Source organism: Bison bison, unplaced genomic scaffold (genome assembly GCF_000754665.1).
Source record: "Bison bison bison isolate TAMUID 2011002044 unplaced genomic scaffold, Bison_UMD1.0 scf7180017864348, whole genome shotgun sequence".
Lineage (NCBI taxonomy): Eukaryota > Metazoa > Chordata > Mammalia > Artiodactyla > Bovidae > Bison > Bison bison.
This window is the reverse complement of record NW_011494920.1, coordinates 429,134-450,343: the sequence shown is the minus strand read 5'-3', so window position 1 is coordinate 450,343 and position 21,210 is coordinate 429,134. Positions and strand designations below refer to the sequence as shown.

Here is a 21,210-nt window from a genome sequence, read left to right as displayed (position 1 = left end):
ATACATTGAATACTGGCTTCTGTGGTGGCTCAGACTGTAAAGAACACGCCTGCAATGCAGGAGACTCGGGTTTGATCCCTGGGTCAGGAAGATTCCCCTGGATAAGGAAATGGCTGCCCACTCCAATATTCTTGTCTAGGAAATCTCATAGACAAAGGAGCCTGATGGACTACAGTCCATGCAAAAAGAGTCGGACATGACTGAATGACTAACACACAGTATAAGAAAAACTCATCCTTGTATTTGGCTAGAAGTGTTAAGTTACTTTCTAGGTTTGGTATGCATTTTGTTTGCTTCATTTGTTTGGAGGAAACGTTGGAAGCGAAGGTGGAGAGTGAGGAGGACAGGCTAGGATTTTCCTGAGATTTTCCCCAAGGCTGTATCAGCCCATGATAGCCTATAATGGGATCATATGATGGAATTCCAGCCACTTCAGGGCAAGACACTCTAGTGCTGATATAATAGCTCTCAACGGATAATTGTGGTTTTTTTTTTTTGTAGTAACGGAAACTGAAATTCAGAGAGCTAAGTGGTAATGTTGTATGTCACATAGCTAATGAGCAACTGAGCTGGAAAGAGGTCTTTGGGTTCTTCAATGTATCTCCCATGCAGATAGGATAAATTTCCATTAGATAAAATTCAGTAGAATTTTCATGATGAATAATGGTTAAGTAGTTATTAGAGGGGCTTCCCAGGTGGCTCAGATGGTAAAGAATCCTCCTGCAGTGCAGGAGACACAGGTTCAATCCCTGGGTCGGGAAGATCCCCAGGAGGAGGGCATGGCAACCCACTCCAGTATTTTTGTCTGAAAAATCCCATGGACAGAGGAGCCTGGCAGGCTATGGTCCATAGGGGAGCAAGGAGTTGGACACAACTGAAGCGACTTATCATGCACACATGCCCACAATTATTAGTAGCCTCCTAAACCTAATGAGTGATAAATTGAAAGCATCATTAATCACTTAAGAATGAATATTTTCTAATTTTTTTTTAAATTGCTTTTGAAACAGCCTTTGGAAACATGAGATAGGTATTTTGATTGTGATTTGCCTGATTGAAGACAAGTGTTGAATATCCATGTTCTGTGGGTAGTAAATTGTTATAGGATAAATAAAAAACTGCCTCTACTTTTCACATTGTAGTTCACTGACAGGATGACCCTTGCTTTTGGGTATCTTGGGTTTGGTTCTTCAGTTTATAACCTAGATTCACCACTCTGCCTCCCATAAATCTCGGATGAAGAAGCATGCTCTAGGGTACTCAGAGATCCTTATCCAAAATGAAAAAAAAAAGTTTTAGAATCCCTCAAGAATTCCTTAATCTAAAATGATACAGAAACACAGCGAGCAAATGCTCTGGGGAAGAATGGCTAGCTTCCCCAAGACTAGCTCAACGTAGGGTTGCCATGAACATTCAATTTGTAAAAAGCTAACATGATAACTGTGATGCTCCAAAAAAAGCAAAGAGCAATAAAACAAAGCACAGTAAAACAAGATATGCCTGTATTTTAAAAGTAAACAGATACTTTTTTAAAGGGACTACATCACCAATCAATGGACATGGGTTTGGGTGGACTCTGGGAGTTGGTGATGGACAGGGAGGCCTGGCGTGCTGCGGTTCATGGGGTCGCAAAGAGTCGGACACGACTGACTGACTGAACTGAGCTGAACTGAAATATAGCTACAGTTTGTAAGCTTATTCCCACAATCCCTTGGTGTGTTGCTTCTTCATCTAACTTTAGCACTTTGAAAGGTTCAGTTGCATTGTAATTGGTATGAACTTGTATTCTTTTGCACTACTAGGAATGTAAACTTTATAATGTCATCTGTCATTACAAAGTCTTTGTATCTCTAATGAGCACTTAAGACACTCTTGAGATGCGTGTGGCAAGCAATCCTATAATCTTTTAATACAGTCTTTGATGCCCATTTTAGTAAAATTCTGAATTGAATTCAGTTCTTTTCAGAAATTGTACTAAAATAGGCATCAAAGACTATATTAAAAGATTATAGTATTTCTTGCTACAGGGATGGAGAAGGAAATGGCAACCCATTCCAGTATTCTTGCCTGGGAAATCCCATGGACAGAGGAGCCTGGAAGGCTACAGTCCATGGGGTCACAAAAGAGTCGGACAGGACTTAGTGACTAAACAACAACAAAGACATTAATGACAATAGCAATTTTGTTGGTACTTCTACTACTGCTACTGAGATGAAGAGGAGAGGGAGAAGGAAGAAGCACTTATCTTGTGTAAGTCATCATGCTGAGAACTTTACATAAATCATATAGTAGTTCTTATAATAAAATTATCATCTCCATTTTACAAAGTTTCACATGGTTAAGTTCCTTGTCCAAGGTCATGAAGCTGGCAGATAACTCAAACTCCTGAATTCAGACTTTCACCTGTTATTGCAAATATTGGTTTGTTACTCAGTGCTGGGAATGAGGCTGTAAGAAGTCTGGCCTCTTTTTCAAATCACTATGACATTATTTAGTTTAGTTCACTGAAAAAATTCAGAAAGTTATACATGACCTTTGTATTCCTAGAAATTAAGTGGTTTGCTTAAGCAAAATTTTTAAACAATGCCTATGGGAAGAAAAAGGTATCTTTAATTGTTATTGATTATCAAATTGTGGGGAGGAGGAGTCTGCAGATTTCCAGAAAAAACTATGAGTAGTACCAGGGCTTCTATTAAATTCTTTATTTAACTATCAGATACTGAATAATTGGACAGAGATAATGTCACATTCAGGAGAAGGCAATGGCACCCCACTCCAGTACTGTTGCCCGGAAAATCCCATGGATGGAGGAGCCTGGTAGGCTGCAGTCCATGGGGTCACTAAGAGTCAGACACGACTGATTGACTTCTTTCACTTTCCACTTTCATGCATTGGAGAAGGAAATGGCAACCCACTCCATGTTCTTGCCTGGAGAATCCCATGGATGGAGAAGCCTGGTAGGCTACAGTCCATGGGGTCGCACAGAGTCGGATACAACTGAAGCGACTTAGCAGCAGCAATGTCACATTCATGATTTATAGGTTACTATATAATTTTCAAGTGGGAAAATGATATAATTAATTGTTAAAATTATCTCAGAATTGGAGTTTAGTTTTTTTTTTACAACATCATAGATAATACTGTCATCTGCATATACATCTTCTCTATAATAAATACTTAAGTTTTCTATATTAATTTAAAAAATTGAGTTAATATTATGATTTACACTGATTTAAAAATCACCAAGAAGCATTTTATTTTACATTTAATAAGAACCTTAATACACTATTTAAGTAAATCCCTTTTATTTTTCTATGTACATAATCTTTATTTTATTACATTATTGCATTCCCTATGTTTAGGTCTCTAGAATTTTTGTAATTTGGTTTTCTTAGAAGCATAATTCAAAAGGTGTGTTTAAATTTGTACTCTATATATTTGAGAAAAACTTTTTATGATCTGGTAAAAATTGGATTTCCTTTTCACCTAACTTATTCATTATTTTAATAAGCACTTTAGTAAACTGTACTAATCTTCCTATTCCTCTTCTGACACCTCTAATAATAAAATAGTGACGTTTTGAAGGAATTGGTTGAAATATACCATTTATATTCAGATTAAAATTTAAAATAAAATTTAAAAATGACTAGATAAAGAAAATGAAGATTATGTAACTAACTTTAGTCAGTTAGGCTTAGGGAGAAGCCACAGCCGCACCCCACCAATGGATGACTTAACTGCCTATCTTTCAAATAAGTTTAAAGGGAAGACCATCATTGTGTCTTACAGTGTTCCCATGACATGATGCCATCATTTATTCTGTATATTTTATTGCCCAGAAAATAAATTTGAGACTCTTAAAGGATTGTTGTTATTAACTTTATTTTTGTTTTCATTATTGATGTTAACCATAAAATGTGTGTAACAGTGGTTATGATGAAAATCTTAATATAAAATTATCATTTTCATTAAGTAGAGAAGACTGCTTTATGTCAACAGACTTAAAGGGAATACAAACCTTGGTTTCTGGTTTTGCCACTTTGTTTCCATGAATGTGTCTATCTTCCTGAGTCTCAGCTTCTTTATCCAAAAAAGTAATGGTTATCTTAAATGACTTCAGTGATTAATTTCTGCTCTGTATGTACTATAACTTTCTGATGTTTGCTGGGAGAGAATCATCTTTAACTGGTCTCTGAGAAAGAAAAATGACATTTGGAAAAAGGCATAAAATCAAAGTTATAGCCAATGGCTGGGTCATAGAGGAATACAAGATTATTTTTACTCTTTTCTGTTTTATTCAGATGTAGTGTCTGTAATAGATGTGGACAGTATCCCATGAGATTGGTACAGCAGAGACATGACTGATGCTGCTGTAGGGACATGGGGTTATCAAATGGAGCATGGATCCTAGTCTTGGCTACTCCTAAAAGCCATGAGGTGACTTTACCTTCATGAGGTAGCTTTTGACAGTCCATGCACCTACCATGCTTAATTTTCTTAGGAAATTAAAAACAACACCAACATGATGTACAGGTTTTGATGTCTAAAAAAGCAGATTTGTTCATTACAACCGATGCAGGTAAAAAGCAGTGCTAGTGGTTTTCAGAAACAAACATGTTTGGATATACTTTCTGGAAAGAGAAGAGTCTTACCTTTCATTCATTTCATTTATTTTTGGTTGCAGAACCTCAGATGGTGGCAAAGTTGTCGGCACCATAGAAGTCAGTGTCGTGAAGATGGGGGAGATTGAGGATGGGGAAGCCGACAACATCACGACAGATGTGCAGGGACAAAAGGTAGGGTCCCAGTCAGCTCACTGCACAAATTAAATTAGAAACGATCAGCTCTGCCAGCTGCCTGGATCACCATCACCTCTGTGGGGTATGAAATCTCATTATTCAAAAGCTAAATGAGAAATCAGCTTTGGAATGGGAGTACCTTAAGTGTGCCTCATCCTCACAACCCAGACGGCCTGTGTGCATGAAACTATGCAAAGCCACGCACGATTCAAAACACCTTTCTCTCGGCAGCTGGCTGTCTGTGTTGGCACAGCCTCTTCTCAGTTAGAACAAAAGTATTGATCGCTGTTATATTCTGCAGTAATTAGCCCTATGTGAGATGCACAGAACATTCTGGGAGGCCTATTGCCAAAAGTAACCACTTCTCTGCTCTCAAAATTCTCTTTGGAAAATGATTTAGTTTGAGTTTGGGTTGTGTTTTCATGTGAAGGAGGACAGATTGAACAACTCTGTGCCTTAGGAAATGATGGAGAAAGAAGCAGGAAGTGGTAAATGGGTTGGGGGGATGGGCGGGAAGACTCTAGAGGGGAAGGGGCAGTACCAGCTTCCTTGAAGTCCAGAATATTGTCAGTATCCAGGATTTTTATTTCCTTTCCACTTTATTTTCTTTAAATAGAGAGACAAAATTGTTAGTCTAAAGTCCTGATTTAGGAAGGGAGTTGCCCATCTCACTGAAGGACAGAGGATCGAGTTATAAATTAATAGCTTTTTTCCCCCCTCAGGGACATGAATTTGTTTATATATTAGAATGTCTGCCTTTTCACAAATGAGCATTTTTTAATAACATAATCCATTGTGACCTGTTTTCTGGCTTAGTGTCCCTTATCTGGGAGCATATTTTAATTTTTGGTACAGAGGAAACATCTACACATCTCTCTAGCATGAGAAAGACAGTACTTATCTAGCACTTAACAAATCGTTAACACTACAAAAAAAAAATCTAAACTGATTAAAAAAAAAAAAAAAAAGTTGTTCTTAGTCTGCATAGCCTAGGGTCTTACCACTTCCCCAAGCCTTGTTCTTCTCTGCTCCCTACTCTCCCTCAGAATGTATTCCAGGTCATGAACATATTTCAGTGAGGTCCAATGTTTGAATCAGGTTGCTGGCAAATGGCAGGGCCATGTTGAAGTTATGCAGCAGACCATCTTAAGATTCCTGTCTTATGGCTAAGGTTCTGTCATTCAACCCTTGTTAACTCTGGACTTCTATGTAAGACTCCTATTAGTCACCACCACGTGAATGCTTGTGTGTATCAAGATTAGAGGGGGAGGATTTGTAGGTTAAGAAGGTGGGGAGGGTGTCGGGGGAACAGGATGAACTAAGGGCAGAAATAGGCAGATAATTGTGCCTAAACCCATGGAGACCAGGAGCTAAAACACTTCCCATTTCAAAGTAAGCCTGCTTTCCATTTTCCTAACCTATTACCAGCCACCTCTATTTTTTCCCAAAGCTGGCTCACCCCTTGACTCCTTTACAATGTTGCTATTATGGGATAGCACAAATTGAGTCATGTTCTTTTCATAAATGGAGAACCTGATACTCAGGAATATGCCTCACTAAAGTTGTACATAATGTTTCTGATTTAGTAATGTGAACTTAAAAAAATGAGTTAACTGAGCTGTTCCAGAAATAGGTGGCAGTGTCAGCACGTACCTTGTAGTTGTCATAAGTGGGCTAAAATGCTAACCACATCAAGCATTGTTTGTTTTAGCTGTATCCTATCTGCATTCTTGACCTTTTGCAAAGTTTTTTATAAAGTTACTATAAACCCTGTTTGCAATCCCTAGGAACAGTCGTGAAGAGCACGTCGTAAGGTCCACTCTGCACGATATTTAGAAGAGTTATGTGGAAAGAACTTTATCTCAGTGTTTTTCAAAGTGTGGTCGGAATCATCACAGTGTTTGTTAGAAATTCAAATATGAGGACCCTTTTGCAGACTTGCTAAATCAAAATCTCTATGAAATGTATTAACATGGTCTGTTACTGATAGTGATTTAAATCTTGAAGTTAGTCAATGGCTGAAATATATGAAAAGACAAAGTAACTGAGATTGAGGTTATCCTAAAACCACATCCCTCTCACTGGTTTGCACAAATGCAGGAGAGGAAATGGAACAACTCTTTGCACCATAGTCGTGTACTAAGTGGCATGTGTTATCCCTTATATATACTGAGCAGATAAAAAGTTAGTACCTATATGAACCTGCTTGGGCTGCCATAATGAAATACCATAGACTAAATGACTTAACGGAAATGTATTTCTCACAGTTCTGAAATGCTACCGAGTCCCGGATCACAGTGCCAGATGATTCAGTTCCAGGTGAATCCTCTCTTCCTGGCTTGCAGATTTCTTGCTGTGTCCTCACAAGGCTTTGCCATGGCACACATGCATAGAGGGAAAGAGGGAGCTCTGGTGTCTCCTCCTCTTCTTGTTAAGGACACGAGCTGTAGCACTAAGGTCCTACCTCTTGTGACCTCATTTAACCAATTCCACAAAGTTCTTATCTTCAAATACAGTGACATGAAACATTGGGACTTCAACATATGAATTCCGAGGAATGTGATTCAGTTCATAATGGTACCTTTGATGTAAAATACTACATTTTAATCCTGAATCGTACCCATCAACCAGAGCATGGACAACAATTATAAATGAAAATCCAAGCTCTTTCCTCTCACATATGTTTACTTGTTTCCTAAAACCATATTATTATGTTTTTTTTTTTTTTTAAATCAAAGGAAGACTGTGCATAGGGTCCTTCACCATATTATACTGGTTCAAACTTCTATTTGATACATAAAAACACAGAAATAGAAGACAAAGTGTTAAAATGACAGAACAATAGAAAGAAAAATTCACAAAAGAAGTACTAACATTGTCCTTTTACAAAGCTAACATGTAATATGAAAAACATTACGTTTATAAAAAAAAGTTTTTTTTTTAATTTTGGGTTATGTTTCAATCCTTTGTTCCTCTCATACTTATAATCAATATGGCAGTAAATCCTGTTCATTTTGACTTCTAAATAAATTCAGAATCTGACAGCTTGTGACCCCTTAGGGCACTGTGACCTACATTGTCTGTCACCTAGATTTTTGCAGTACAGTAAGTCCTCTACATATGAACAGGTTCCATTCTGAGAGCACGTCCATATGTCCAATTTTTCATACATCCAACGAAGTTAGCCTGGGTACCCAACTAACACAATCAGCTATGTAGTAATGTGCTGTAATCAGCTTATAATACTTTCTACACAAAAAATACATAAAAAACAAACATGAACATCAAATAAGGAAAACATTTTTAATCTTACAATACAGTACCTTGGAAAATGCAGTAGTACCATACAATGGCTGGCATAGGAGGGCTGGCATCGAGTGAACAGGCAAGAAGAGTTACTGACTGGAGGAGCAAGAGGAGGTGGGAGATGGTAGAGCTGAAGGGTCATCAGCAATAGGAGACGGAGGGCAAGCTGCAGTTTCATTCATGCTTATGTTGATGGGATGCATGTTTGCGTCTTTGAAAGTTCACAACTGGAAGGTTCGTAGTTAGGGGACTTACTGTAGTCTCTTGCATGTCTCTCTGACTCCCTCCAGCCTCCTTCCCTGCCATCCTCACCACCGTCATAGTCTGTTCTCAGCAGAGCACTTCCTAAAATGTAATACAGAATGTGCCATTCCTCAGATGGCCTCATCTCCAAGAAGACCGAGTGAGCTACAAGGGAAGCCCCGATAAATCCAAATCCTCACTTGAAGTCCTACAAGTGTTGTCCCCTTCACATCCTTCACCTCCTTTTCCGCTCCTCAGTTTTGTCCATTTTGATCCAGCCACATTATCTTCTTTGCTGCTCCTTAAACATCCCAGATATATTTCCAACTTGGGTCCATGAACTTTGTTATTCAATCTATCCATGTAGCATTTTCCCCAGTATCTGTGCTCCACTCCTTCACTTCCTCTGGTCTTTATACAAAATCACTTTCTCACCGAAGCCTTCTCTGCCACCATATCTAAAACTGCAATGCCTGCCAGAAACACCCTCTCTTCTCTGGGTTATTTTGTCTTTAGTACTTATTGCTGTCCAACCTTATATGTGTTTTTTATTTATCTCATGTATTGTTTATTTCTTCACTAGAATTAAACTTCCTGAGAGAAACGTGTTTGTCTGTTTTGTTCTCTTTTCTACCCTCAGTGCCCAGAACTGAGCCTGACAGAAGGACACTGAATCAATGAATAAATGAAGTCAATATTACTTTGAAGAAATTAAATCCAAAATTGCCTCCTAGATGGGACAATATTTAGCTATATAGCACTGTACAAGGGCTTCCCCAGTGGCTCAACTATAAAGAATCTGCCTGTAGTGCAGGAGCCACAGGAGATGCAGGCTCATCCCTGGATTGGAAAGATGCCCTGGAGGAGGGCATGGCAACCCACTCCAGTATTCTTGTCTGGAGAATCCCATGGACAGAGGAGCCTGGTCGGTTACAGTCCATGGGGTCACAAAGAGTCAGACACGACTAAGTGACTGAGCACACATTCACGTTCATCAGTGAACCAAGTAGGCATCAAGTAGGCACAGATGCCACCTTCTTGTGAAGTAAAAAATAAGCGATGTGTTGTTGATCAGATGGTGCTATTTGTTATAGGGGAAAAAGGACTAGAGAGTCCTAGGCTGTGGCCATTTTAAACTGGATGGTCAAGGATAGATTCACTAGTAATATGATATTTGATCTGAAATGTGCAGGAAATAAGGAATAAGAACTGTGGATTTCTGAAAGGAGAAAGAATTATAGGTAGAGTGAGCAGCAAAAGCAGAGGTCCTAAGATGGCAGGATGCTCCTTGTGTTGAAGGAACAGCAAGAAGGTCAGTGTGACTAGAATTGAGGGGTCAAGCAGGAGAGTGATAGGAGTTGAGGACAGATTCATGAAGCAGGGAAGACGGACTGTGTACTTCCTTGAAGTCTATTAGACTCTGGGCTACGTGTAAAGACAGTTGAGGAGACGAGTGTATAGGTGTGAAGTCTGATTCATATTTTAGGAGGACCTTCTGGCTGCTCTTTTGAGTAGAGCCTACCGTGAGGCAAGGACAGCAGAATGAAACCCAATTATTATGAAGATTCAGGGTAGAAATGCAGATGAGCTGAATTAGGGTGATGCTGATGGAGAAAGTGAATTGTGGCCACACTCCAGGAGAAAAGGATAGCTAAAAAATAGAATTACCATTTTCTCAAAAACACTGAGAGAAGCAGGTGGAGGAAGATGGGAGATTTTGAGATGCTATATTTGACATTCCTCTTAGATATTTAAATATATATGTATCTAAGCAGCTGGAGGTTCAAGTCTGGAATTCAGGTGGGCTGTCCAAACTGGAGTTATGTATTTGTGGGTCACCGGATGATATTTGGATGGTGTTTAAGCCATGAGACTGAATGAGATCACAAAAGCATAGCTCTTCTGTTTTACACTCTTGAAATTTATATTTATGTGGATTTTATCTACTGACATTTACTGTATTTGTAATTATACTGTATATAATTCACTTATTTGAATTATATCTGTAGACATTTATCATATTAGAAAGTCAAACAGGAAATGTTTAAAACAGAAGAGTATATAAGTACACATACCATTAGCTATCATGTGATTGGGTAATACAGTCTAGAAAATTCTACTGTATGCTTATAAGAGAAAGAGAAGGAAACAGACAAATAATATTTTAGTATTAATTTGAAAATAAAGTTGTCTTTACCCTGTGCTAGATGCTACAAAGGATACAAAGACAAAAGTTATCAGGGGGACTTCTCTGGTGGTCCAGTGGCTAACACTCTGAATTTCCAATGCAGAGGCCATGAGTTCGATCCCTAATCAGGGAACTAAGATCCCACATACTGTATGGCCCAGCCAAAAAGTAAAATAAATTAAATGAATGTATCTTTAAAAAAAAGGCGTCAGGAATTTCCAGGAGACTCCAGAATAACTTTGAGAACCATGATTGATGAAATAAACTAACAGATGTGAAAGTACTTAGCCATGAAGTGTTGGTCTTGATGGATTCATACAGAGCTTTATGATTATTGTTCATACAATATTGCTGATTTTCTAGATCAATGCGTATCAACGCGTATCAAATTGATATGTTAGCTGAGAGTCAAAATCATTTAGCTCCAAGAATTTTACATATCTTATGTTTCTTCTGCTTGGCCACACTTACCATCAAAAGATACTTTTAAAATTATTAATCACAATCAATAGGGTTATGGTGCTACATCTGGTAAAAAAGCATGTGATGTTTTGCTATTCTTGCTCAGAATCACAAATGTAGAGTCATTACATTGTGAGTGCACATCATGCAAATGTATAATGTTGCAAATATCCATCATCATAATAGCAATGAACAGTATAAATAGATGAACCTTCTTAAGCACAATTTCCACCTCATTTCCATCTTTGCATTCTCTGTAGCAACTAGCACAGTGTAACAGTGACTCTAAGGTCAATGTAAAAAAAAAAAAAATTAAATATAGCTTAAGGAAATAAATAAGGTTCTTGGCCTGTAGAACTTTCCATCTAAATAGTGACACAAAGTGTACACTTCAGGAAACAATTGAAGAAAGCAATAACCAGAGTCCAAATATGAAAATGTTAGTTTGTTAAGTGCTTATTACTTTCTGTTTATGTTCAATGGGTTTAAATCTTGAGGGGATTCTGAGTAGTAGAACTTTAAAATACAGTAACATTGCAAAATAAGAATATTAGTTTAAAATGTCCTCAATATCGGTTTTCCAGTGTGAGTGGAAGATATAAATATATAAAAGTCATATGTCTGTATTCATTTGGTGAAATGAAGCAGGCCTTTATTTGGAAAGAGAAAGTTATCTTTGATTTCAAAGAGGCAGGACTGCCTCCATAAAAAAGAAGCAGTTTCTCAGGATAATAGCCTGGTTTCTGGGAATTATGGACTTCTTCACTAAAAAGGTTTAATCTAAACCATCCCTATAAGTTATGTTGTAGATGATGATATTCTTTTGGAAAGGAAGATGATTTAGAGCTGTGTATCTAGTTATTATGTGGAAGGACGCAGGGACAAAGCATGAAAGCATTTGAGGACCAGTCTGAGAATATTGAATTTGATTGGACAGTAAATAACCATTATACATTCCAGAACCAAACACTGATATGATGAATATAATGTTTACCAAAAATTACTTTAACAGCCAGCCCTATGTAGGCTGAAAGAAGTAGAGAAAATATTGTAAATAGGAGAAATAAAGAATTTTAAATGTGTCGAAGGATCCTTGCAAATTGCTGTGGTGATTTGGAAAGTGCATATACAAAATACCTGTGCGTTAAAAAAAGTAATCACCTCTGACTTCTGGTTTGTTGTAAAATGATCTAAATCACACTAAATTTTAAGAATTCTTTGCAGTTATTCATTCTTTTAGTGGGATCTCAATATAAGCACTAAAAAATTTAGGAAAGCACATTTTTCTCCATCTGGAAATTTCCTGAGTAATGTGATGAATGTTATGATAGAGGAATGAGTAGTAGACTTTAAGAATACAGAAAGTAACATTTAAATCAATGTCTTAAATTATTTGTGTCCCTTCTCAAAATACTTGAGAGACCTACACTTTGCTATCATGAACCTCTGTGGCTATGAATCTCAAAGCAGGGCCAGTCCCTGGAGGAGGAAGGGAGGTAGGTTTCTGTGTCTCTCCCTGTCTCTCCTGTCTCCTGTCCAGAGCAGTGTCTATTCTGTAAAGGATCATGAGCTGAGTCTATTTATCATGGGTTAATAAATCATCTATTATCTCTAGATTGGCATGTGTATAAATTACTTATTCATAAATCGGACATCAGCTTGTTTATAAAGTACCCTCATCCTTTATGAGCAAGTGTTTGTATCTTTTGCCAGAGACAGAAAGTCTCCTTTTGCACTGTAAAATTAGATGCTACAATATATTTTCTCCTTTATTTACAGTTACCTTTACTTAAAAGCTAGAAAATAATTTGCTTTTTATTGATCGAAAATCGACCCACCCAGGTGACAGAAATACAAAGCCATTCATCTTCTCATAGGGGATTTGCTGTAATGGGAACCTATTTCTAGCGTGTTAGGGAGAGTTCTTTTCTACAAAGAAAGTACAAATTTTCTCTCCTAAGAAGTCTTTAACTCTAACTGAAATGTAGTCTATAATTGCATAATAAAGTCATATTATATGTAAGTAAATAATCACAAGTTAAACTAGGTTCATCATAAAGGTACAGCTCAAAATAGTTTTTCAAAAATGTCTTGTTCAAAACTTTTTGAAACTGTGTGTATGGCCTCATGTTTTAAGAGAATCTCATTCCTTACTTGATCGTGTTCAAATACATTTTCTTTCTTCTTTTTCCTTCCTAGTGTGCATTGGTTTGTGAATGTTCAGCCCCAGAAAGTGTGAGCAGAAAAGATAACCTACCTTTTTTGAATGCCGGTATGTACCTCAGTTTTGGAAACTTAAGTTCATTCCATGTGAACATACATTTTAATTTTCTAAGAAGTTGATACTGAACCTGGATACCATTCTCACAGAACTGTTGTAAACATTTATCAAATATTGGTAATCATGGGGGTTAGCAGTGAAGGGGTAAACTTGACAATTCCATAAAAAAATATATTTGTATATCTTGGCTAAATGGCAAAACAAATTCTTTTTATCTATTGGATTTTATTTTATCTGACATGAGACGTCATTTCAGATGATGGAGGAAGATGGAGGAAGTATTAGAAATGTGAAGCTCGTAGTTAGTTTGACTTTCTAATTCTAGAATTTAAAGTTGTTAAAACAGTGTGTATATGGATTCAGTAGGAAAAATTCATACATACATTTGTACATTCCAGTGTGTGTGTGAATTTATATATATATGCATATACATGTAGTGTTAATAACTTCAAGAAGGCACTGAACAGTGTGGTAAATGATGACTTTGACATCTGATACAGTTATAAAATATGTGATAATATACATATATGTAAATCATGGAACTAACTTCTGAATGATAACATACATTGTGTTACCAGTAGTGATAATATTAGCAAATAATGATTAGTACAATGGCAAGCAAGATGCTAAATGCCTCGTATGCCTTGCCTTTCCTTGTTTTCTAATATGTGCTATGAAGAAGGCACTCTTATTATCTCCATTTTATAGATGAGGAAATTGCTCAAGATTACTACTTAGCCACAAGTCCAACATTTAATCTGGTTTTAATCCCAAGGCCTTTGCTCTTAATTACTAGATCATGCTTTTACTAAAAAAGCCATTAATTAACAAGCTGGTATAACCGTAAAATAAACCTTAACATTTTCCTAGCCTTGCAATGTTGTGCATTTCAACAGTGACATGGATAGCATGATAATCAGATTGAGTGGTACCAAACTTCAAAGTTACTAAGACAGAACCCCTAAACAATGAGCAATTTTCCCCTGCAGAAACCCAGTAATAATAAGAGATGGAGAAAGACATACAACATTTTAAATCAAAGAACTCAAAATAAAATATAGCAACCAAAAGCCCATGAATTGTACTTAATAGAATGGAGGATTAAACCAAAGAAGAGAAGCTACTTCTCAATCTAGGACCAAATGGCATGTTTTAAAAAATGGTTATTAAGGATATAATATCAGGAGGAATGTGCATTAAATAGGGAAGGGGCTAGCTGCACAGCTATACCAGCCAGATACCGTAAAAATACTTAAGGTATCTATGTGGCTAAAATAGCTAATGTATCCTCAAAGGGTCTTCATCATATATGTTTTTTCTTTTAAAAGCTGACCAAACCTCTAAACCTTGATTTCAGTATATCTAGATAATCTATTTAATTCTCCAGATGTCAATTTTGAGAAGTAAAATTGAATGTGAGAGATATTGCACTCATGTTAAATACAGTTTAAATGAATCAAATTATCATCAAAATCATCTACACTGTAATTATAAGACACTTTTAAAGTGATTCACTCATGTGAACCTTGTAATTTTTTTATGCACACAAAGGGAAATGCCATTTTAAAATACTGATTGGTTTAATATAAATTTCAAAGAGAAAGAGAAAAGTGGCTCTGGGAGTAGAAAGAAATATATCACCTAAGGAAGATGAGACAAAGGGAACATGAGAAAAATAAATCTGTACCTTCTGATCCTTGTGCCATAAAATCTGTAAGGCATGAGTTTTGGAAGCCTATTAACTCTTCTAAGTGTCTAGGGTATGATTCCTAACCTTTGATTTGTAATATGACAGAGACAAGCGATGTGGAAGTCTTGGGAGCAGCTACATTCTACAATTTAAATACACTCACTAACGGAGTGAAAGAGGATTGATTACCGCTTTCCCTTTTCCTGGAGCTGACGGTTTTGGTGGTGATTCTACACTTTGTTCCGATGATTTTTTTCTGTGTCGTTGGTCCAGGCAATCTGAAAGTGCCTAGAATATTAGCCAAAAATATTTTCTTTCTATGAAATAATTTTTTGAAATGCAGTCTTATTTATTTGGCTGCACTGGGTCTTCCTTGGCAGCACGTAGAATCCCCATTGCATCCTGTGGGAATCTTCTTTCCCTGACCAGGGATCGAACCTGGGTCACCTGCATTGCAGGGCAGATTCTTAACCACTGGATCACCAAGGAAATCCCACAGATATTTTTTATGAGCCTTCTTATATTAGGGAAAGTGAAGTCGCTCAGTCGTGTCCAGCTCTTTGCGATCCCATGGACTGTAGCCTGCCAGGCTCCTCTGTTGATGGGGATTTCCAGGCAAGAATACTGGAGTGGGTTTCCTTCTCCAGGGTATATTAGGGGAAGATAAGACAAAATGACTGTCGAATGTTCTAAAAGCTTGGTTTTTAAAAAATTATTTTAAAATACAACTAAGTGCTATATATACAACGCTTCTGCTCGTAATCCTAAAGCGTATCGCACGTGTATAGAATATGGAAGTAGAAGATGCACCCTTGACTTTGGTCTGTGTGTACCTTGGTATTTTGTTCTATTTATTTATCCATCTAAACTCAGCAACTTTGGAATTAATCTATTATACTCCCATGAGGTACTTTTTCACAATCTGTAGGCGGAGGGAGCTATTGACATTCTTCCCAAGCCTTTATATTCATGTATTATTTGGAACTTGCCAGTCTCAAGTGAGTTATGAAGTTCTTACTGATTGAGCGCAAGAGGATGTCATAGCTCATAGCTGCTCTTCACTATTCTATTTATATCTCTAGAGGTTTAATGAATAACTCGGAAAATTCACTTATCTATTGTGAGACTCCAGAGAAAAAGCTCTTCCCTCTTGGGTCTCACCGTTTTCACGCCGCATTTGCCTCTCAAGTTGAAGGTATATGTTGGGAGCCTGGAGAGGTGAGGGCAGGAGGAGAAAGAAAGAGGAGGAGGAGGAGAGGGGGCAGAATTTAGAACTCCATAAAAAAGATATATAAGTACTTTAGCTATACAGGAGAAAATAAATTCCTTTCCGCTGTTGGACTTTATATTCTCTGAAAGAGGAAATGAATTAGAAGATGTAGTATTAAGAATTGTGAGGTTCTCATTTTGTTTGATTTTATTATAGTTTTATCAAAGTTGTTGAAAAGTTACCTGTTTAATTATTGGTGCATTCATTTAAGCAAAATGGCAGTGAGAACACTTGAAACTATGTGTTGTTGGGGTGTTGCCTCAGGGATGAGGGTAGGGAAAGTTAATTTTGAACACAGGGAAGTGTGAACAACCAAGTCTCTTACCTGGTCACAGAGTTGGGTGTCCATAGACCGTGGCGCCTTTGTCTACAGCAAAACAAGAACACACGGGCTCTGGTGGTATTCATACCAGTGCCCTGAACAGGCTCTGTGAAGAACTGGTGTCACAGCCTAGATTTGCTAACAGCAATGTGACTCTGACGGCCTGGTCAGGCTCTTTGGACACTGATACTTTTGGGATGACCAAACTGACCTTGACAGTCTTCAATTTCCTTTTTGGCCCTCCATGTCTGAAATCTAAAGAGCATAGTTTAGCTTTTGCTATGTCTTCCTTCATTTTAGAAATATTTCATGAAAGTTTTCATTTTCATCAGTTTCACATGGAGTCCTATATCCGATTCGTTGTCACTTACAGTTGTCTTGCTCAGGAGTTATTTATATTTAATAAGCCTGGCCACAAGTAAACTCTTTAAAAAAATTTGTCAAGATCAACAATTCTCTCTAGATTTCCTGAACCTACCCATTTTCTTTGGTAAAGTATAATGCTACAGAATACTTCAGCCCATGGACTTTGATATTATCATGATCAATCTGAGAAGCTAATGGACTCTGTCATCGTTTCCTATTATCTTCACATTTTGAGTGAGTTTCCCTCTGTCAGCAAGCATTCGATCTGATACAGCATCTTTCCTGGTTGAATTCTATACTTCTTGAGTCATGAAATTATCTATGATATTTTTGAAGACCAGTTTCATGCTGTATATTAATGTGCATGCTGTCCATGCTCTTCATAGAGGGTGTATCTGACAGTGATAAATTCCATGACTGTAAAAAAATCTAAATCTCAATGTGAGGACTACCCTGTTTTCAGTCCTAAATACAGGTACTTTCCCCCCTATTTGGAGAGTTTATTGGTGTTTATCTTCTTGCCTCAGGGATGAATCACAAGTGTTCTCAAAGTAGTCCATGTATCTTTTATTCTTTTCCCCCAGAAAGGCTTAAGCCATCTACTTTCCCAGGTGGCACTAGCGGTAAATAGCCTGCCTGCCAATGCAGGAGGTATAAGAGAAGTGGGTTTGATCCCTGGGTTGGGAAAATCCCTTGAAGGAGGGCATGCAGGCCACTCCAGTATCCTTGCCTGGAGAATCCTGTGGACAGAGGAGCCTGGCGGGCTACAGTCCATGGAGTCACAAAGAGTCAGACAAGATTGAATGACTTAGCACACATGCCCTATAGCTTTACTGAAGTTGCCTGATTACGAGCTGTTTAAGAAGAAGAAACATTGCTTATTTATTTCTGTGTCTCCAGGGACAGAAAGCAATGGAAACTCAGCAGATATTTGTCAAATGACTGATAATGGGTGTATCTTACCACTTGAATTTATGCTTCAGGTACAGAAAACTGCTCTGTTATTCTTCTGTCCCTGAGAAAGATGTTCAAATTGAATTATTTCTGTTTAAAATGATTTATTACTTTCCCTAAAAATTACTGTTAAATTCTCATTTAAAATTTTTTTTCTGCTTCATTTGGCACCATATATTTTAATTGCCTTTCACAATACCACATAACTGAACTAAGTACAGGCAACATTCTCCTCAATTCCACCCCATCTAAAGCAACTGGTGACTGAATATTTTAAGAAATATTCTGAGAGACTTTGAAAAATATTTCTCTCTATATTCATTTCGAGTCCTAAGGAATTCCAGCCAAAAAAACAAATCTCTTTGTTTTGTCTATTTTTTTTTTCCTTTTCATTCATGAGGTACTAAATTAACTACCTTGTCAAATTTTAGATCATATCAGTTTATAACAAAGGTATCTCTCTGGTATCTTCTTTGTGCTCAGTTGTATCTGACTCTTTGCAACCCCATGGACTGTAGCCCACCAGGCTCCTCTGTCCATGGGATTTCCTAGGCAAGATTACTGGAACAGGTTGTCGTTTCCTTCTCCAGGGAATCTTCCTGACCCAGGGATTGAACCTGCATCTCTTGTGTCTCCTGCATTGACAGGGGAGTTTCTTGACTAATGCGCCACCTGGGAAGCCTCATATGTTCTTCATACTAGTTAAATAGATTTGCCCTTGTATTTGTAACTCTATGATATATAAAATATAGGACCATCTTGGCTTATAACATTGGCCTTTTATCCTTATACTTATTCACCAGATTTCTTTGCACTTTGCTGTTTTAATAAATCCAGTGGAGCCCATTGTCAACTCAAAGAAAAAAAACGCACAACCATAAAGCTGAGAATTATGTTTTATCAGGCAGACTTTCTCAGGACTTTGAGCCCGGGAGACAGAAGTCTCAGATCACTCTGAGGGACTGCTTTGAAGAGCCAGGATGTATGGGAGTTTTTGGAACAAAGGGCAGGGAGCCCGAACATCAAAAGATTATTGATAATTAAGGAAAACCAGACATCTCAAGTTAATGAAATCAGCCCTTTTCTGTGTATAGGAAAAGGAAAGGAAAGTGAAATCGCTCAGTCGTGTCTGACTCTTTGTGACCCCATGGACCGTAACCTACCAGGCTCCTCTGTCCATGGGATTTTCCAGCAAGAGTATTGGAGTGCGTTGCCATTTCCTTCTCCAGGGGAACTTCCCAACCCAGGGATCGAACCCAGGTCTCCCGCATTGCGGGCAGACGCTTTACTGTCTGAGCCACCAGGGAAGATGCAAAGTCTGGGCTTATTGCAGTCATTCCTTTAAGATGCACCTCAGCTATCTGGGGCCAGTATCCTGTGTTCCCTCGTCCTGAGTTTCCTGAGTGCAGAGTCTGGCATGACTGCGGCGGTTGACAGCTGGATGGCAGGCATTCTTTGTTTTCATTCTGAGTTTCCTCAGGACTCTCCCTCCAGGTGGCTGTCATGTGATGGCTTGATGTCTGTAACATCTTTTCTTTACTGATATGGTTGATGGCGTAAGTAGTTCACACCATTAACCTTGCTCTTTTGGATTTTTCATGTTTTCTTTACTGTGTATTAACATAGAGTATAACTTGAGTGGAAGAGTAAATTTCTTTGTCTATTAATAGTAATCAATGAAATCATCAGACACTTTTAATACTTCAGCTTTGTTCCTGTTTTAAGTTTATCACCCTATTGCCCACCTTATGTAAACTAGAAGGAAAATAAAGGCAAGAAGATGATATAGTCAAAAAGGTAATATTTTGTGGACAAATATAAGAAGGACTTTCAGCTCTGGTGTTCCTTCCTTCATTCTGATGCCTGTGCTCTTCACCGAAGTGAGGTTTTTAGTTATGTCCTTCCCTCTTGTATTTTCTCATCTCAATTTACACAGTCAGAGCCATTTTGTTTTCCTACTAGTGGAAGTAATAATTGGCTTCCCAGGTGGCTCAGTAGTAAAGAATCCATCTGCCAGTACAGGAGATGCAAGAGATGCGAGTTCAATCCCTGGGTCGGGAAGATCCCCTGGAGAAAGGAATGGCTACACTCTCTAGTATTCTTGCCTGGGAAGTGAGGAGATAAAATGAAGGTTAAGAAAACAGCACAGTCATGGCCTTCACAAAGTTTACCTTTTAATGGGGGGATGGGCACAGAGCAGTAACCAGGCAATTATAGCACAACTGGTAAGAACCGTGATAGAGAGGGGGCTGGGGAGTACCAAGGAGAGACACCTATAGGGAGGGAGGAGATGGAAGTCAAGGAGGACCTCCTGGAGGAGGTACTAGTTGAGCTGAGTTTATGGGATAATTACCTGTAGCTAGGAAAAAGGAGCATTCCTTTGAGATTCAGAGAATGCCTTAAACAGTGGCAAAATGCCAAGAAACAACTTGAGTTCCATGAACTGTGCAGGTCATTCCAGGTTGTTCAGCATGAAAGATGAACCAGAAAGGGACACTTTTCTAGATTTTTCCTTTCCTTTAATGACTGGAGTAGAATTATTGTTATTGTTGTTCTGTCACTCAGTTGTGTTCAACTCTTTGTGACCCCATGGACTGCAGGACAACAGGTTTCCCTGTCCTTCACCAGCCCCGGAACTTGCTCAAACTCATGTCTATTGAGTCAGTGATGCTATCGAACCATCTCGTCCTCTGTCATTCCCTTCTCCTTCCACCTTCCATCTTTCCCAGGATCATGGTCTTTTCTAATGAGTCGGCTCTTCACATCAGGTGGCCAAAGTATTGGAGCTTCACCTTCAGCATCAATCCTTCCAATGAATATTCAGGACTGATCTCCTTTAGTATTGACTGCTTTGATCTCCTTGCAGTCCAAGAGACTCTCAAGAGTCTTCTCCAACACCACAGTTCAAAATCATCAGTTCTTTGGTGCTCAATCTTCTTTATGGTCCAACTCTCACATCCATTCATGACTCCTGGAAAAACCATAGCTTTGACTATATGAACCTTTGTCAGCAAAGTAATTTCTCTGCTTTTTAATATGCTGTCTAGTGTTTGTCACAGCTTTTCTTCCAAGGAGCAAATGTCTTTTAATTTCATGGCTGCAGTCATCATCTGCAGTGATTTTGGAGCCCAAGAAAATAAAGTCTGTCAGTGTTTCCATTGTTTCCCCATCTATTTGCCATGAATTGATGGGACTGGATGATTAGAATAAACAGAACAAATCATTGAAACTACAATGAATGAAACAAATCACTTCTCTGACCAACCAAAGTTGAAAATACAAATTGTACACACTGAACTCACCAGTTATCACCAGTTGGAGAAGTGATT

General features: G+C 38.1%; 1 protein-coding gene across 2 annotated transcripts in view; it reads left to right on the top strand.

The window, feature by feature from the left end:
* The window catches only part of INPP4B (inositol polyphosphate-4-phosphatase, type II, 105kDa), a 717,001-nt gene that overhangs the window by 455,127 nt on the left and 240,664 nt on the right, over positions 1 to 21,210 (top strand). For both annotated transcript variants that reach the window (XM_010854712.1, XM_010854713.1), the window contains 2 exons: positions 4,685 to 4,796; positions 13,198 to 13,270. In XM_010854712.1, the coding sequence (XP_010853014.1) occupies positions 4,685 to 4,796; positions 13,198 to 13,270 (185 nt within the window). The remainder of the gene's footprint in view (positions 1 to 4,684; positions 4,797 to 13,197; positions 13,271 to 21,210) is intronic.